Source organism: Miniopterus schreibersii (assembly GCF_964146895.1).
Source record: "Miniopterus schreibersii genome assembly, chromosome: 12".
Taxonomy (NCBI): domain Eukaryota; kingdom Metazoa; phylum Chordata; class Mammalia; order Chiroptera; family Miniopteridae; genus Miniopterus; species Miniopterus schreibersii.
In genome coordinates this window covers 11,562,883-11,581,198 of record NC_138112.1, presented here as the reverse complement: position 1 = coordinate 11,581,198, position 18,316 = coordinate 11,562,883, and the positions used below count along the sequence as shown (strand labels likewise).

Below are 18,316 nucleotides of genomic sequence, written 5' to 3'. Positions count from 1 at the left end.
CCCATGATCTCCCTCTCCCTAAGAGGCCAGAACAAGGTGTTATAAGTTGACACACCGGGGAAATGAAAAAAAAAAAAAAAGCTGGGGAAGAAATTGGAGCCAGAGTTCAGTAAAACTGGGTGTGTAAAGTGCTAGGTAGAACTAGGTGAGGGTGGGTCCAGTGTGGCTTTGAAGGTGGAGATAGCTGCCCTGGAGGGAATATGTTACTCATAAACCTTTTTAAGAGTTTTGCCTGGATGGCAGTGGCAAAGCAATTAAACAGCTGTGGACAGACATGACCTAATTTATTGGCCTTCCCAGTGTCTTCCGTGGAGCCGGTGCTATAGCATAACCTACAACTAAGAATGCATTTGGGGGGTGCAGGGCGGGGGGTTTGCTGAGAATAGGAGAGACCATGTCTTTAAGGGGGGAAGAGGCACCAGCAAGTAGACCAGAGAGGGCAGAGGGGTGGCTGACATCCCTGGCATCCTCCCCAAAGGGAAGGCCACTGTCAGAAATCCCCTGCCCAGCTGAGCCTCAGGGCTTTTTCTGTTCCGAGGAGTGATGATGCACCAATGTGCGCTACGTCGGGGATGGCTACAGAGGGGACCCCGGCTTTCAGCAAGCAGAGTGCTCGCTTGGCCTTCGGTGGTTCTGAGGGGGTGCGCAAAGTGCAAGCTCACGTGCAAGTGCAGTAACTCAGCCAGCACCTAGACCTCTCCTCTAATATGCAGAGTCCACAAAGTCATTTCTATGTCCCTAAACAGCATCTAGGGGGAAGGAAGAGAACCACACATGAAATACATGATGGCAATTTTAAAAATAGGTGGTAAAAAATCCTGCCGTTTAAAAGCTTAAAAATGAAAAAACCAAACCACACAAGAAAATGTGTGTTGCCAGCTGGGCTCTGACACAATTTAAATAAAAGTGCTGGCTGTTTTGGGGATTTAATTAAAACCCATAACATGTTCCTCAGGCCATCGGGAGCCTCTGAGGGTCCTGTCTCAGAGCTCCTCAGCCCCTCGTCACGGTCACTCCTGCCTGTTATCTCCAGGCTGTTCCCGGAGGCCCTGAGGAGCAGCCAGCCGGTGGTGGCGGGAAAGGCGGGCCTGGTGTGGCCCTTTGCTAAGTGGGTGGCACTTGGGTCTCCCTTAGATCGTGAGCTCGGTCGGCATGTCTGTAGGGGTGAGGCTGGTGGGGATGGCGGAGGGCCTCAATCTGAGCCCCGCACAGCCACTGCTGTGATCACCACTCACATGTTCTCCTAACTGCTGTTTCACTCCCTTAAAGCGAAGGTGCTCACCTCCCTTTGAACCTACACATTTCCACACACGGCCACTGCCCCGCGTCTGGATCTCGTCCTCTGCAGAGCCAGAGGACATGCTGCACAGGTGCGCGGGTGCCACAGGGGACAGTTGGAGTCCCAGGTTCTGTCCCACGTGCACACCTGGCGGTTAGTACAGTCTTGAGGCTCTTTGGGAAAAGACAGAAATGAGGACAATATCTCATCTGGAAAAGATGAAGGTAATAATATCTGCTCTTTCTACCCTGAAAGATACGGGAGGGGACTGAGTGAATGTGGCAGGCATGTATTTAAGTATTACATGTATTTAAAAAGTCACCAGTCAGGTACTCCCGAATAATCACGGAATCAGCAGAGAGATCAACAGCTCTAATGCCCCTTTCTTTTGGCCAATTTGGATGGCAACCGGGCTGCTTCAGCCTTTCGGAAACGCTTTGGGCTTCCCTGTCGCCCTTCCTTGGCCATCTCCTGTTTCCCGCATTGAACAAAACCACGCGACGGCCAGTATGGCGAGCCCATGACGAGAGTCGGGTTCCAGGACGCGAGTCCACAGCCCAGGATCTAATCAGCTCATGGGTATTACGGCATTTGTGTTAATGTGCAATCCACACCCAGTGGGCGGTAAAACAAAATAAAAACAAGGAAAAGTAAAAAGCAATTCTCCCAGTTGCCAGACTAAGTAGCTCCGGGGACAGAAGGTCCCTGTGATCTTCCGGAGCAATTCTGAAGTGGGAAAGTACTAGAAACAAGGTGTGTGACATTTGCATCAGGAGTAACCCTCTTGGCTGCTCTTTGCTGGGACTCCAGGCTTTCCCCTCCCAAACCACAGGCCTTCCTGAGAAATCAGCAGCCCCTAAACTCGTGGAAAGGCGTGGAGTGTGGGAAAGATGTGACAGGTGAAGTCAGCGCCCAGTGCCCAGGCAGCCGGGCTGGGATCCCTCCTGCACTTGAGAGTCACCCGGGCAGCTTATAAAAAGCATCCATGCCCAACCCGACCACAGACCGATTATGCCAGAAGGTCCACTGGGGCCTGGCAGTGGCAGTTTTGAGAGTTCCCCAGGGAGCTGTCGTTTCGGCCAGGGTTGAGAATCTCTGTGTTAGCAGAGTCTGTGGGCCCAGACTTGTCATCACAGGAGGCAGGAAGACACAGCGAACATATCTTAGTCCACAGGTGGGTACAGAAAGCAGAGACGCAGAGTGAGTGCAGCGAGAGCAAGTGAACCCCCTCCTGGACAGGTAAATCCCGGTGCCTGGCACGCCCACCCTCTCTCACTCCCAGGGGAACTGGATGGGCCGACAGCCCCTGCTGGGAAAACCCAGCTCTAAGCTTTCCCCGGGGCAGCGCCACATACTGGACGCCTGACTCCAGGGCAGCCCATCAACAGGTTGGATAGAGATGCACCAGGTGACCTGGATGGACAGCCATGAGCATCGGAATCTGGACCATATGGCGTGGAATGAATCCGCCAGTTGAGGAATGCAGCCGTGCCATGAGAGGGAGTCAGAGGCATCCTGGGGGAAGGACGGTGTGGGCTGTGACATGCCAGCACTGTGCGTAGCTGGTCCCTGGAGCCATCTTCCCCAAGTCCTTCAAATTCCAGTTTCGGTCCACATGCAACCTTTCTGCAAAGGCCCCTCTACCGATGGTGCCCTGAGGGAGACTCTTCCTCTCCACACAAAACCCTGACTCACCTGAGCACGATGGAAACTACATAGAAGAACATCCAGAAGGGTGGGGGGCAGCAGCCGCAGAAAGGAGCAGCTCCCCAAAGGTGCAGGAGCAAGAGAGCAACTGTAAGAGCACAGAAGGGGCATGAACAACAGCGTAGGATAAGGGGAAGGAAAACTCATGGGAAGTTTCTGGTAGGGAAGCAAAGCCTTAGTAGCATGGGGCAATGAGAAAATGCAGAATCTAAACAATGACAGAAAATGACAACAGGGATGGAAGAGGAACTGTCTTTCCTCTGCTCTGCTCTGTGCTGCTGGGAGGCAACCCCTGGGAGCTGTATCCTCCAGGCTCTCAGGACTTGTCAGCTGCTTCCAGCTGGCTTCAGCCAGGCACTGCCAGGAGATTTGAGGGTGAGAAGAAGGGAAAAGTCAGTGTTTCTTTTCCCGTGTCTCATGTAGAACTTCTGGCAGTGATTTTTCTCTCCCACGGCTCCAAATCCCCACACAGGCCTGCCACGGTTCCAGTTTCCCTTGGGGGATCTTCGCCTGTGGGCTGGGATCACACCACCTGCTCCCTTTTTCTTTCCAACCAGTGGTGTGCTAGAGCCGGCTTGTACTGACTCACAAGAGAAGGCTGTTAAATATTTAGGAATTTTGCAAGCTGGTTGTTAAACTGTTGCTAGCTGCAAATTGGCCCATGCTACAAATCAAGGCTTTTTCTCCAGGAGAGCCAGGTAACCAGCACACCACTGCCTCCAGGCCTCCTGCTTCTGCCAATCTCTGGTTTGCTCACTGTTCCAATTGGTTTCTCTGCCTCTTTTCATTACCATGTAACCGATTCGTTGCACTACCTTCTGTTTCAGATAATGAGTAGTTTCTGTTTTCATGGTGGGACCCTGATTGCTCTGTAGACAATGAGCTCCTAAAGAACTTTACCAGTTCCCCTGTGAGTGCTAAACATTAACTTCACATGCCAGGCATTTATTTTGCGTGCCTGTTTGTCCAGGAATCTGATAACTGCTTATCTTTGTGATAAAGTAATTTTTAAAGCAAATTAATTTTGTTATAAGTTAAAAACTCATAGCACTCTAACAAGGTATTAGTTTGACTAGCAAAAGAACCAGGTCTAAATGACAACTGAGTCACTTGATGGAGATCTCAAGACGCATGGTCTAGCCTCAGTTGGGTTTGCTACCTGGAAACGGGGAGAGGAGGGAAAATGAAACATGACCCACTGACCATGTGCACTTATATGTGTATAATAATCAGGTTGCTCTGTACACAGGCTTTTCCCTACAATTTCCTTCCTAGGTTTCGTGAAAGCTGATTCTGTAGCATTAGCTTCACCAGCTCTTTGCTGTTGTTACTGTTTGGTTGTCCAGTGGTCCTTTCTGTAAAAGGAATAATCACGAGCCTTAGAAGCAGGTGGAAATAAATGGTACCAAGGCAGTTTGCTAGCTACTTGGAAAAAATCAATTTATATAATTATCCATATATTGCAATTTATCTGTAAATATTATAGATATTATATATATGGGATCAATAAAAAGTAAAAAATTTAAAAATATTTGTGTGTGTATGTGTGTGAATCCTCACCCTAGGATATTTTTCCATTGAATTTTAGAGAGAGTGGGAGGGAGGGGGGAGGGGGGAGAGAGAGAGAGAGAAAGAGAAAGAGAAACATAGAGACCCATAGATTGGTTGCCCTGGCCAGGGTGGAACCTGCAACCCTGGTAGGTACCCTTGACCCAGAATCAAACCTGAGACCCTCCTGTGCACGGACTGATGCTCTAATCACTGAGCCACACCAGCCAGGGTAAGATTTTTAAAAGTGAAGGTGAATGTTGATCTAATCTCTAGATGGGGAGACTTTCCAATTTTAAAAACAAACAAAAAAATGTTTAAAATTTGGTACATTTTTTTTTTTTACATAAAAATGCAAAAAAACCTATTTTCAGATAAATAGAAGTTAAATACAAAGTGAAAACTAGAAAATATGTTGTAATAAATAAGACAAAAGTTAATTTCCTTTATATATAAAGAAACATATAAATCATTAAGAAAAAACCCAGCACACTGAGACTCTGTGTCAGTGTTGGTTGCCTTCTGAATCCATGCCCTCCAGGTGCTCCCTCCTTTCTGGTTTTGTTGTGGGCAACCAAGTGTTCAGTCCCAAGGGATGGATCATGATTGGTCTAAGCCTGACATTTGAATCCATTCCTTTATTTCTCAGTTCCCTTGCAGTGAAGGGTGGCCTAATGACCTGGTTCTGGTCAATGAAACGTAAGGGGAAATGTACTGGGAAGGCATCTGGAGAAGCTATTACTTCAGTGACAAAAGGGACAGACGCAGTTGGCTCAACCCTGTCTCCCTTCTTCTTGCCTTGAACTTGGGCGTGATGTTCGGAGGAGTTGCAGACATCTTACATTGCAAATATACCATGCTGACATCCCAAACCACTACACCAGCCTGCAACTGCCTACTTCCAGATGTCTTTTTATGCCAGAAACGTTTACCCCCAATTTGTAAAAGCCATGGTTAGATCTGTTACTTGTGACAAGAAGTATTCCAAATACAAATCTTCAAACATAAATAGGCAAAGATATGAAAAGACAATTCATAAATCACGAAATAGAAATGAACAGTAAACATATGAAAAAAGCCCAAGGTCATTACAGCCATTGTTAGAAGTTAAATCAAGTATAAGAATCTTCTTTTTTGCCAACAAAATTAATAAATATTTTTAAAAATAATAAACCATCAAGTGCTGAGTATGGTATGGCAAAACAGGAGGATTCCCTACATTGCCAGTCAAGGTGCAATTAGGCAGAACATTTTTGGAAAGCAATTTGGTGGCATATATCAAAATTTAGAAAATATTTACATTATAAACTAATAATTTTACTTTGTGGAATTTACCCTAAGGAGACAATTTCAGTTGAATTAAGGATGTAAGCACAAAGTTTTGCCACAGGTTATTTAGCATAAAAATAAAAAGCAAAAAATTAAAATAAAAAAATAAAATAAAAATAAAAAATATATATAAATTGAAGTGGCTAAAATACTGGAATGGTTAATTATTTTATAAAATATACACAGTAGAATAGTATGCAACCACAAAATGATGTTGACTGTGAGCCAGTCTGTAAATGGCTCACATAAATAAAAATATACTCAGTTATATTAGATGTTACATAAATAAATAAAAATATACTCAGTATAATCACAATTGTATAAAGTGAATGTGGGTGGCGATAGTTTACTGGTTCCTAAAAAGTTAAACACAGAATTATCAAATGTCACAGTCATTCCACTCCTGGGTATGACAGTCATGCCATCTGTAAATAGAGCCAGTTTTATCTCTTCTTTTCTGATAAGTATGCCTTTTATTTCTTTACCTTGCCTAATACTTGCTAGGACCTCAAGTGTGATGTTGAATAGGTGTGAGATCGTACATCCTGACATTAGGGGGAAAGCATTCAGTCTTTCACCATTAGGCGTGATGCTAGCGATGTTATTTTGTAGATGCATTTTATCAGGTTCTATGTCTTCCTTGCTGAGAATTTTTATCATGAATGCATGTTCAATTCTGTCAAATGCCTTTTTTTGGCATCAATTCATGTGACCATGTGTTTTTCTCCTTCAGAAAATATTGAACCAGCCTTACGCTTAAGGGTTAAATTGTATTCTCCAAATATATAAATATTGGAGTCCTAACCCCCCATATCTCAGAATATAATCTTATTTGGAGACAGGGTCTTTACAGAGGTAATCACCTTAAAATGCAGTCATTAGGATGGGCTCTAATCCAATATGATTGATGTCCTTATAAAAGGGGGAAATTTTGGACACAGACACAGAAACCCACACAGGGAGAGTGCTACGTAAAGCCTGGAATTAGGCTTCCATGGCCAAGGAGCTGCCAGAAGCGGGGAGACACGCCTGGAACAGTTTCTCTGCAAGTGTCTGCAGAGGGAGCCTGGCCCTCCCCGACACCTGCAGGACAGATCTGGGGGGCAGAGCAGCGCTTGGGGGGTCCTACCATTCCGTGCCCCACAGCCCTCCTCCCCTTCCCCTGCTGCTCAGTGCATTGCTTGAAAGCGCAAACCAAGGCAAATTTGATATAAATATTAGGCACCACATTTCTTTGGGGAGTTTGGTCATTGCAGCCCCCACTTGCATTATTAGAAAGTCTAACACAGTGGAATGGGGAAGCTGGCTTCTGGGGTGTGCTAAGGTGATAGCTTAAGTCCAGCCGTTAAATAGGGCCACTAGCACTGCCAATAAGGCAGCATTCCTGAGAAGGAGACGGAGGTGAGCCTGCAGCTCTCAAATATCACAGCCTCTGCAAATAACTAACTGCAGGAAAGCAGACCGGATCGCCTCAGCCAGGCTCTGAGCCAGCTGGTTCTCGGCTAGGACACCCAAGGATGCCAACAGGTAGAAAATATTTTCTGACTAACCTTCACCTCAAGGTCTTTGTCCCTCAGGTGGTTTCTCCACATCTTTCACTTCCTTTGTATTTCCTTACCGAAGTAAGTTAAGGTCCACTTAATTAGGAATTGAATTGAGCACTGCCAGGTGTGTGAGGCTCTCCATTCCCTACACAGTCCTTGACCACAAGCAGCTCAAGGTTGATGTACAGAAACCAACTTAGCCGTGAATACATTAACATGACTAATGCATAAAACATTATAACGAAAAGGGCAGAAACACATTCATGTGTTTTTTTTAAAACAAATTATTTTAAAAAGTCCTATTTATGAAGGTTAAAAAGGCAAACATTTTGCATTTATTACCAAAAGAAATGGTCATCATTTTTAAAGTTATTTCATGGTCAGTAGAAATAGTAAGAGTTTTGAAGTGAAAAGGCGTCAGTGTTGGTGCTGTTACAAGCTAGATGGGCAAAGTGAGGGTGATACCGCTTCAAGTTCTTCGTAATTCATTGTGGGAGGAGGTACTACAGGGATTGAGTGCAGATGGAGTTCACAAATCCAGTACTTCCTAGCAGTAGTATTATTTTTGATTGACTTTAGAGAGAAAGAGAGAGGAAAGGAGAGGGAGTGTGAAAGAGAAACATCGATTTGTTGTTCCACTGACTGATTTCCATATGTGCCCTGACCAGGGCTCAGACCCACAACCTTGGCACATCGGGACGATGCTCTAACCAACTGAGCTACCCGGCCAGGGCCTCCTGGCCGTACTATCTCAATCAAGTTACTTATCCTTGCTAAGCTTCCTCTGTAGAATGGAGATTTTAAAAAAAAAAAAAATTCCCTGAACTCATTAGGTTGCTGTGAATTAAATGAGATCACGCACTTGAAGAGTTCAGCACAGAGCAAGTGCTCAACAAGCATTAGCTATTGTTCTTGTTATTAGCTTTTGAAAAAGATGAAAATACCTGCTTTATCAGGTAAAAACAAACAGAAAAAAGCTGAAAGAGTTATAATGTCACAAGGCCTAAAAAGGACACTCTCCCCAACCTTGGAGAACCACCCAAAGGAGAAAGGAGACAGGAGAATGTGTCTGAGAGAAAGATCTCCCCTCGGTTTAAAGGAATCGACCAAATTGGATATTATTGGAAAGTGCAGACCTCAGAGATCCATGATGTTAATCTCATACCTTGTTATGTTATTAGCACACTCAAGCATCTAGGCTACTCCTGTGACTTGCGGGCAGTTCGCCTGGTCCCTTCCCCAGCACACATAGGACAAGCAACATTTATATGAACACCTTCATCTTGCAAGAGCTACCATCAACCATAGACCGAAGCCATCTGGGGCAGAATCCATTTTTTATTCTCTGCAGTATCCTCAGGGCCAACACAGTGTCTGTCATCTGATGTGTCCTAAAAGTCTATCTCTTCGCCAGAGGCAGATTTCACAGGCTGGGAGAGGAGGGAGCAGGCGGAAAGTTTAGGAGAGACAGGAGACTTGCGCACCTGGCTTTTAGTTTCTGCAGGATGCTGTGGCTCCCACCAACTTCCAACCACGTCACCGCTTTGATTTCTGCAGTCCCTCTGAAGACGGAGCCACAGCTCAAGGACACTAGTGGAAGCATTCACAAATAACTAAGTTCCGGGAACCCTTCCTGGGCTGCAGTCCTGCCACTGAGCAAACGTAGTCCAAATCTAGACAAGCCATTTTTCAACCCGGTTACACCAGGCCCTGTAACAGCGTATACTCAAACATTTCTGATTCACTGATATCTTTTCTACGAGTTGATATAATCTCTCGGTACTTTCCATTAAAGTTACATTTATGAGATGGGAGTGGGTGGGATGGGGTGGAAATGGGGATGATAGGTAGGTAGTTGTGTTTTCCAAAGAGTTTCTTTCACTGGCTCTGAGACTATTTCTATAGTATGAATCCTACACTCGCACTACAGAATAAAGGTAACACAGAAATTGTAGTGGGCTACAGGGTTCAAAGGAAGGAGGAATCTTGTGTGGTTGGGCAGAGGATGTTTGAAGTATAGAGGGAGGCCAAACAGAGTCAGAAGTGGGGAGAGAACTGAGGGCTGCAGAAGCCTCTGGCTTCAGCCAGTGCAGGTCATTAACTCCTTCAAGTACTTATTGGAGGCCTATGACATGCAAGCTCCTTGCCCGTCCCTGGTGTCCACCATCCTCTAAGCCATGAAATCCTACACCCTTCCCCTCATCTGCCTTCCCAGAGCCTCCCAAGGTGGCACGTGTCCAGCATTAATTCCTGCTGGCCTGCCATGTGTCCTCTCCCCCAGGTCTGACTTTCACCTTGGTAGTGCTGGGCTGGAGGGCAGGGGACAGGCTCTCCCAGCTGTCAGGGCAAGCCCATGCCCTTCGTAAACATTTACTGAATGTTCCCCAAGTGCCGGAAGGTGCATCAGGCCTAGAGATCCGTGAGATTTTTGCCCCTTTGCTTCCAGTTGCTGTGCACGCGCACAGATGTCCTGAAGGAAGTGCAGTGAGAGCACAGGTGCCATTTGGGGCTCTTTTCCACAGAATAACACCGCACGTGCATTTTCCCACAGCCGTATCCATAAGCTTGAGGTGTCTACGCAACCACCGAGGCAGTGGGGAACATGGAACTAAAATCTCACACTGGGTGAGATATAATTACCTCTTCATGATTGTCCTCTGTAATGACTGTGCTCTATGACTGCTGGCCTGCCATGTGTCCTCTCCCCCAGGTCTGACTTTCACCTTGGTAGTGCTGGGCTGGAGGGCAGGGAACAGGCTCTCCCAGCTGTCAGGGCAAGCCCATTTCCCGCTGTTTTGCTATTAGAGGTAATACTGCAACAAATATCTGAGACTATATGTCTTGTTTTTCCTCTATAATTTATTTCCTCAGGAAAAAAATATGATATAGGCTTTGGAGCCAGGTAGATTTGGGTTCAAATTCTATTTTGTGAACCGTGTGACCTTGGGCAAGGAACTTGCTAAATTTCAGCTTCCCTTCTACACAAAGTCATTAATAATACTTACCAAGGAATGGTTGTGGGGATTATTTAATGCTGATGGGTAAAATAGTTTTGAGATCGATCTGGGTTTAAATTCTGGCTCTGCTGCTTAACTTGGACAAGACACTCAGTCTTTGTAAGTTGTTTCCTTCTCTGTGAAAGGAAAATTAAAATGTACCTAATGAGGCTATTGGGAGGGTTAATTAAATATAAGTAACATGTTTAGTACAGTGCCTAGTATACAGGAGGAGACCAGTAAGTACTGTTATTTTTATCATAGTTATCAGAGTAGTAACTACTACTATATAAGAAGGCAGCACTCAGTAAATGCTGAGATCTCAAAACTATCTCCTCCACCTCAGTCTCCTACTAATGAAAAATATCCAAAAGCTGGATGAATGGGTCAAGGGGAAGGCATTCTGTATAGGTGTTGTGTACAGTTCACCAAAAGGATGGTATTCCATTTACAATGTTACTAACAATATGCTGAATCTATTCATTTCACTCCAACCCCTCAATTATTTTCTGTTATTTTTTTTAAAGGTGCAACATGGTATCTTGGGGTTACTTCAATTTTCATTTCTTTATTATTTTAAGGGTTAGTATTTTCCTGTAGTTTTGTTTACTGTTTGGATATTTTCTAGCATGAATGACTTGTTTCTATCTTTAAAAAAAAAAAAAAAGTATTTTTATTGATTTCAGAGAGAGGAAGGGAGAGGAAGAGAGAGAAATAGAGATAGAAACATCAATGATGACAGAGTTGTCATTGATCGACTGCCTCCTGCACACCCCCTGCTGGGGATTGAGCTGGAAACCTGGGCTTGTGCCCTGACCAGGAATCGAACTGTGATCTCCTGGATCATAGGTCGATGCTCAACCAGAGTCATGCCCAGCTGGGCTGTTTCTATCTTTTGCCTATTGGTTTGAATCTTGGTGTTTTTCTTAAAAATTTGAATAAACTTTATATGCTAGAAACATTATGATATTTAATGCAAATACTTTCCTTGTAAGCTGGAGCCAGATGAGGTCTGGTACCAATGAGGGAAGATCAGAGGGAAGTTCTGTGTGCCCAGGAGCATTTCTTTTTTGTATGTTAATCCTCTCCTGAGGATATGTTTTCTATTGATTTTTAGGGAGAGCAGAAGGGAGGAGGGAGGGGGAGAGAGACAGAAACATCAGTGTGAGAGTGATGCATCGATTGGTTGTTTGCTTCCTGTAAGCGAGTGCCCTGACTGGTGCCGGGGATTGAACCCAACCCAGGTAGGCGCCCAAGACCAGGAATCAAACCCTTAACCCTTCAGTATGCAAGCTGATGCTCTAACCACTGAGCACACAGGCCAAGGCTCCAGGAGCATTTCTTGAATGAGTCTGTAGTCTCCTGCATGATCTCAACTATTTTCACGCTTTTAACATCCATCTCTGGACATCTATGCAACCACACATGACACTGTAGTTCTATTTTTCTAACTACAAAATGTTTCTGCTTGGTTGTCTTGTCGACTCCTTGAGCCTAGTGTAGCTATAACTGAACTCACCAGTTGTCCCCCAACCAGTAAACTTTCCAAACTGCCCCATTTGGTCCCTTATTATTCTAGCCAAGAACTCTTGAGACTGTTTCTCATATAGTAAAAAGGCCTCCCAGAGTCTCAAATAATACTCTTGAATTATATAAGTCATGTGTTTTGACTTTTGATCGGAAAATCTGATGATCATACATATCAAGAAAATATGCAGAAGAGGTGGCCAAGTTGACATGTTATCTCAGGCATTTTCTGCATGCCGGAACCTGCTATTAAAACCAATGCACGTGGGTCAGTAAGCAGAACAATCCCATGGAGACTGCTATCCAGTGACAGGGATTCATAGTAGGAATTAACCAGGGAAAAAAATGTACTAGAAATAACTGCCTTGAGCATTTGGTTCAAGTGCCTACTTTCCTTAAATTATTTTTACACTATATATATATAATATATTTAATATATAAAAATATATAATATTATAATATTATAAAATATATATAAAATATATTTAATATTTTTTAATTTGGGGGGCTAATTATTTTTACTAGCTTAATAGTTAACAGTATTAATTTTCCTATTAATGCTCCATTTAGGATATGAGAGCCATGAAATCAGAAAAAGTGTTTTCGCCTTCCTGCTAAGGCCTAGCCCATGGCCTCTGCTACCTACGTGTAGTTGCAGTTCACACTAAAGTCAGCTGACGTGGGCACCAAAACCTGCTACAGAGCAAACACAAAGCAAGCATCGGGTCAACTACAGAAAGTCAAAATTCCCTCGAATGAAAATCAAAATAAATAATATTACTATTTCTAAGACCATTTCATGAGAAGCCATGCTGATAACATCCAAAATGGGAGCTCCCCTCCCTCCCAATAGTTCTTAATTCTCCCCTCAATTTCCCCCCAATATACTGGATCACTTAAGAAGCCCCGACCTCTTCATAGACAAGGAGCATGTCCAAGAGCACACACCGAGAGCGACCGCCGTTTCTTACTCCTTTGGACTATGTGTTGAAGACAAGCTGCATGCAGTTCTAAGGTTCTTTTCAAGGCTGGGTGTGCCTGTGTACAGTGCACGTACATCTGTGGGTACATGCTCATGGGTGTGTGGGGGTGTGGACAAACTCTTCATGAGCACACACTTCAACACTGTTTGAGGAAAAGATGGGGTGAATTTTTCTAAAGGCAGAGTATGAAGGTGTGAGAAACACAGCCTCAAACTTCATTTCACCCCCCCAAGAGCCAGATCTAGTTGAGAAGACAGGGCTTTAGGCCCAATGTGTTCTACTTGATTTTACAAAGACCAACTAGAGTTTCCCTATGTAAAGAGTACCGTTGGAGGTTTTTAATTGGGGGTTGGGGTTAGAGGGATGGGCAGTGAACTACCTGGAAAGAGGTGGAAACCTAGAACTCACATCACCACCACCACCACCACCAAAAAACATCATTCACAAAGTAGCTTTCTAAATCCCAATCGATGCCACGTTTTTTGGTCTAAGACTGATGCCTTGAATTCCCTTCCACGGTTAAATGGAGCAGGCTTTGGACGGTCTATTCCAGAATTGGTGAGAAAGTCCCTTTAATTAATTCCAGGATGTAACCCACACTTCCCCAGCAGAAAAACTGGTTCCTGTCCATCCCAGGTTGTAAACTCCTGATTTTATTCCCTGGTAACAGGTCCCTCATCTACAGCACCGCACAGCGAGGTCAAGGGTGGAATTCCGCAGCAGCTGCCCCACCGCACCGCCAGCAAGGAGACGCGCGCTCCAGCCAACCCGCGCACCCCCGTCCCAGCCCGGGTCACTCCAGACAGTTGGGCAAGTTCCTGGAGCTCCAGCCCTTGGGCTGGGGACCATTTCGCCGCCGGTGAGAGGCCAGCTTTCCCCGGCCTCGCAGACGGTCCGCGCGGGGTGGAGAAAGGTGTCTCCGGGGCCGAGAGCGCGCGCGCTGGGCCGGGGCGCACAACCCGCCGGAGCCGCGCGAGCAGGGGATGCGCGCGGCCGGGGTCCCGCTCCGCGCAGCGCGCCTTTCCCAGCTCGCCCGCCCGCCTGGGCCACGGCACGCCACCGACCGGACGCAGACGAGCACGCACAGCGGCGCCCGGGGAGCTCAGCCTGGACCCCCCGCGGCGGGTCCCGCCCACGAGTCCAGCCGGAGGGGCTGGGGCCGCTGCGGGGGGCCCACTTGGAGAGAACAGCACCAGAGACCACGCCAGCCAGGCGAGGGCAGGGGCGCTCCCCAACTTGCGGGACCTGAGACTCCCACGAGCCCTTCTGCGACGCTGCGTGCAGAAGGAGCACCCACCAGGCGCCCGAAAGTCCTTAGGGGACACGCTCACTGCAGCTGTCCCCCCCCCCGGAGGAGCCCGGACAGGTGCGGCGGGAAAGCTGCGCGCCTCCCGCCCCGCGCGCGGGCCGCGGCTGGACGCAGGTCCCGGGGAGCGAGGGGCGCCGGCTCGGTACCTGATCCTGTCCTTCTCCGCCCTCTGCAGCTCCTCATTTCTTTCCAGCACCTGAAGGATCTTCCTGGCCTCTTCGTCATTTAGGAAACTGAAATCAAACCCCTGAGGAGCTCTCGTCATGTTCTCGGTGCTGTGAGGGACTGGAAGCTCCTGGGCGCCTCCGGTTACGATGACATTTTAATTTTTTTTTCAGGAGACAGAAGACTCGATGCCTAAGCCAATAATAAGTCTGCCCCTTTGAAAGTCCAAAACCGCGAGCTCGGGGAACAGCCCACACCCACGGGGCTCGTTTTGACACCACCTCAGTGACAACTTTGTCTCGCCCCAGCCAACCGAGTTGCAAAAATGAGCAGCTACAGGGAGAGAGGGAGCCAATCCCGTCCCGAAGGGGGCGGGCCCTCCCCGCACCCCGCCCCCGCCCCCGCCCCCGCCCCCGCCCCCGCCCCCGCCCCCTCCCCGCGCCGTGTTGGTTAAACCAACACTCCTACATAATTCTGCCCTTAAGTGAGGCGGCGGCTTACGCGTTGGCTCCAAAGTATTTGTTTTGGCTGCGGCTGTTTGTTCTCGGAACTCGAGCTGCACTAACAGGAGCGCGAAGAAGGTCGCCAGGAGCCTGCCTGCTCCGTGAAGGGCCCGTAGGGAGCCGAGCGGCTCGGAACCGGCTGCACCAAGGGTGGTTAGTCGGAAAGACCCGAAAGGCCTGGACTCGTTACATAGTGTCCGTGAGCAGACCAGGCCCCCCAAGGGCTGAACTGAAAGCATCCTTGGAAATGATTTTTTTGCCAAGCCTCTCATCCTTCAGACACCCTTCGGATTGCTCCACGAAAGTCATTCGCAGGCTGTAGAAAAGCAACGTAAAGCTGTTGATGGTGTTTTTAGAAGCCCTGGGGCCGAGAGTAATAGGAAGCGCTTGTTTGTTGCCGTTTTCTATAAGATTTAATCATTTTAGCCCCAGCCGGGTTGGCGCAGTTGGTTCGGCGCCGTCTCAGGCACCAAAATTTTGGGGGTTCCATTCCCCGCCAGGGCGCAGGCCTGGGCTGCGGGCTCTGGCCTCTGTAGGGGGCCTGCAGGAGGCAGCGGGTGCACCTCTCTCATCCCTGAATCTCTCTCCCGTCAATGTTTCTCTCTCTCCCTCTCTCCCTCCCTCTGTCCCTTCCACTCTCTGTAAAAATCAATGGAAAAAATATCTTCGGTGGGGATTAACAACAACAGAAACTGTTCAAAAAGTATTAACCATAAAAAAAAAAGCACTGAGAAATTTGCCCTCATTAAAAAAATTAAAAATAAACTGTTTAAAAAAATAATAAAAAACTGTATCAGAGTAGTAATACGAGTGCCACTTTCAAATACCTAATCCTCTGACGAAAGCACAATGTAATCCTATGAAACCACAGAAATAGGTTTTCTGACAAAGTGGTATTCCAAGATATGATGGAACTTTCTAAGCATATTCATATATATATATAAATTATCAAGCCTTTTCCAGAAAATGTTGTGTTTTTGCTTCACCTCCCACACAAAAGTAACTTGGTCAGATCAACTTCCCGGCCCCATGGCCTCAATTTGGTCGCTTCCTATGTAGTGGTGATGTAACAAAAACATGATGTCAAACTTTCAGCAATAGAGATAAATGAAAAACAACAGCAACAAAAAACACATGATGTGGAAAATGGCTATTTATGTTTTGGCCCCTGGGTCCTCTACTCACCTCGACCGTCATTATCTAAGACATGTCTGGGCAGGTGGCCATTCAGACGATTCTCAGTGGGTGTCTGTTTGTTATTTCTGTGAAACAGGAACCACTTCGGTTCACCAACGTTGTACAACACACACCCCTTTGTACATAGTCTCAGCGTTAATGATGGTGGTTTAGGAGTGTGTCTTATAAATGTCCATTTTTTCCTACTCATTAGTGTGTTCATGTATTCAGCTTGCATGTAGAACTCTTTGATGTGGGCGCTGGTAGGCTTTTATCTGTTCCTGTCCCCAGTGTATGAGAGAATTGATTTTAACTAACATGTACTGGTGTTTAACTAACATGTATGAAGGCCTCGTGCACTGTGAGGAAGTTGGTCCTTGTCTTTAGGAATTTATAGCACAGCGGGGAAGATACCACAAATAGCAAAATCACTCTACTGCAAAGAAGATGCAATAAAGATACAAAGAAAGTTCTACTGGCGCACAGAAAGCTGCTGGTTCCAGCTGAGTGGATGGTGGGGGGTGGGACGGGGGGACGGGGTATTTGGGTTGCAGCATTGAAAGTCAGCTTTCATCAGGAAGAAGTGGAGGGTGGTGAGAGGAGATGTGTGAGTCAGTCTCCGGCAAAGAGAACAGTGCGCTGAATAGCAGAGGTACACTCGAGATCTTCTTGTAATCTTTCAACTTAATGGTCAAAGTGAGCAAAAACCTGGAAGCTAGAAAATACAAGGACATGTTCAGGAATTTGTAAGTGATCGGTTTGGGCCTAGAGTGTACATTCTCAATAGGAAAGATGTTGCCCCTAATGGAGCAAAAATTGGTTCTAGGAGGGTAAAAACATCTTACTTTTTTAAAAAAGATTTTTAATTGATTTTTTAGAAAGAGAGAGGAAGGGGGAGGGGGAGAGAGAGAGAAACATCGATGTGAAAGAGAAACATCAGTCTACTGCCTCCTCCACGGCCCCCCCTGGGGTTTGAACCCCCAACTCAAGTATATGCCCTGACCAGAATTGAACCAGCTACCTTTCAGTGCATGGGACGATGCCCAGCCAACTGAGCCACACCAGCCAGGGCAATAACATCTTACTTTTAAATATAAAGTACAGAACATAAACATGTACAGAGAATAAGCAGATATACAGTATATTGGTGGCATTAGCATTTCATGAGAGGGGCAATTAAGAAAAAAAAAATCCTTAAAAGGCTCCTTAGGGGGACAGTGATGAAAAGAGGTTGAGAAACACCGGGCTAGGGCATAGGGCTAGGGTATAGGGCTGATGAAGACTCTAGAAGGCTGACACCCGACTGTGAACACTGTGCTAGGAACCTGGACTCCAAGCGTGAGTGGTAAGGAGTCCGTACAGGTGTTGATGGTGGCAATGATATCGTTGAAATGGGACAACGGGCTCAATGAAATGCAGCCGTACTGGCCCCTGGATCTTGGACCTTCTGGCCTCGAGAACTGTGAGAAATAAATTTCTATTACTTGTATCTATAAAGAGGAAATGGAACGATGGAAAGATTAGTATGGGGCAGTGGGAAAGGGAGAGTGGGGAGAGGATGGTGGCGAGGACGCCACTGCGTTGGAAGGCTGATGGGGGAAAGGGGAGGGAGGACTGGACTACAGCAGGGGAGTGGGACTAGAAAAGAGGGGTGGGGTCCAGCAACATTGGCTGGCTGGGCCCCGGGAGCCTTCTGCATGAGGGCTGAGAAGGGATCACAACGATGCTGCGAGTTTTCAAGAGAAGTGTCTGAAAGAAGAGTAGTCCATTTGATGATACAAGAAGCATATGGTTTGTAACGAGATAGAGAGTTCAGTGTCAGACGAGAAGAGATTGAGGTGCCAGCAATTCAAATTGGAGACACTCAGCAAAAGGGAGAATGCGAGACTGAAAATTCTTAAAACACGGATCGAGAAGTAGATTAGGAAGTCATCTGCTTAAAGCCAAACCCCTGGGACCTGGTAAGACGGCCAGAGCGAAGGGCAGACAGAGAGCAGAGGCTGAGCTCAGATCCTCGAATGGCCACATCAGACGCGGTCACCCAGGCCTGCGTCAGCCCTGGGTTGTGGCAGGGCTTCCAACTGAGAAGTTTTAGGATTGAGGTTTTATAATGAGAAATTTGCAAGGCATTGAGGGTTGCTCTAGAAACCATACAGGATCGTTTCTCTAGGGCTAAAAAGGCTGTGCTTCTAAAGTAAAAATAATTCTCAAAGTGTTGTTTGATGGGCTCATTCAGCCAACTCTAAGCAG

General features: G+C 46.5%; 1 protein-coding gene across 2 annotated transcripts in view; it reads right to left on the bottom strand.

Annotated features, from left to right (window-relative positions):
• Positions 1-14,697, bottom strand: part of EXPH5 (exophilin 5) — a 68,424-nt gene extending 53,727 nt beyond the window's left edge. The window contains exon 1 of one of the 2 annotated variants that reach the window (XM_081153338.1): positions 14,369-14,697. In XM_081153338.1, coding sequence (XP_081009464.1) covers positions 14,369-14,487 — 119 coding nt within the window. In that variant the 5' untranslated portion in view covers positions 14,488-14,697. The remainder of the gene's footprint in view (positions 1-14,368) is intronic. The other variant, XM_081153337.1, reaches the window with a different exon arrangement.
• Positions 14,698-18,316: the final 3,619 nt, after the last annotated feature.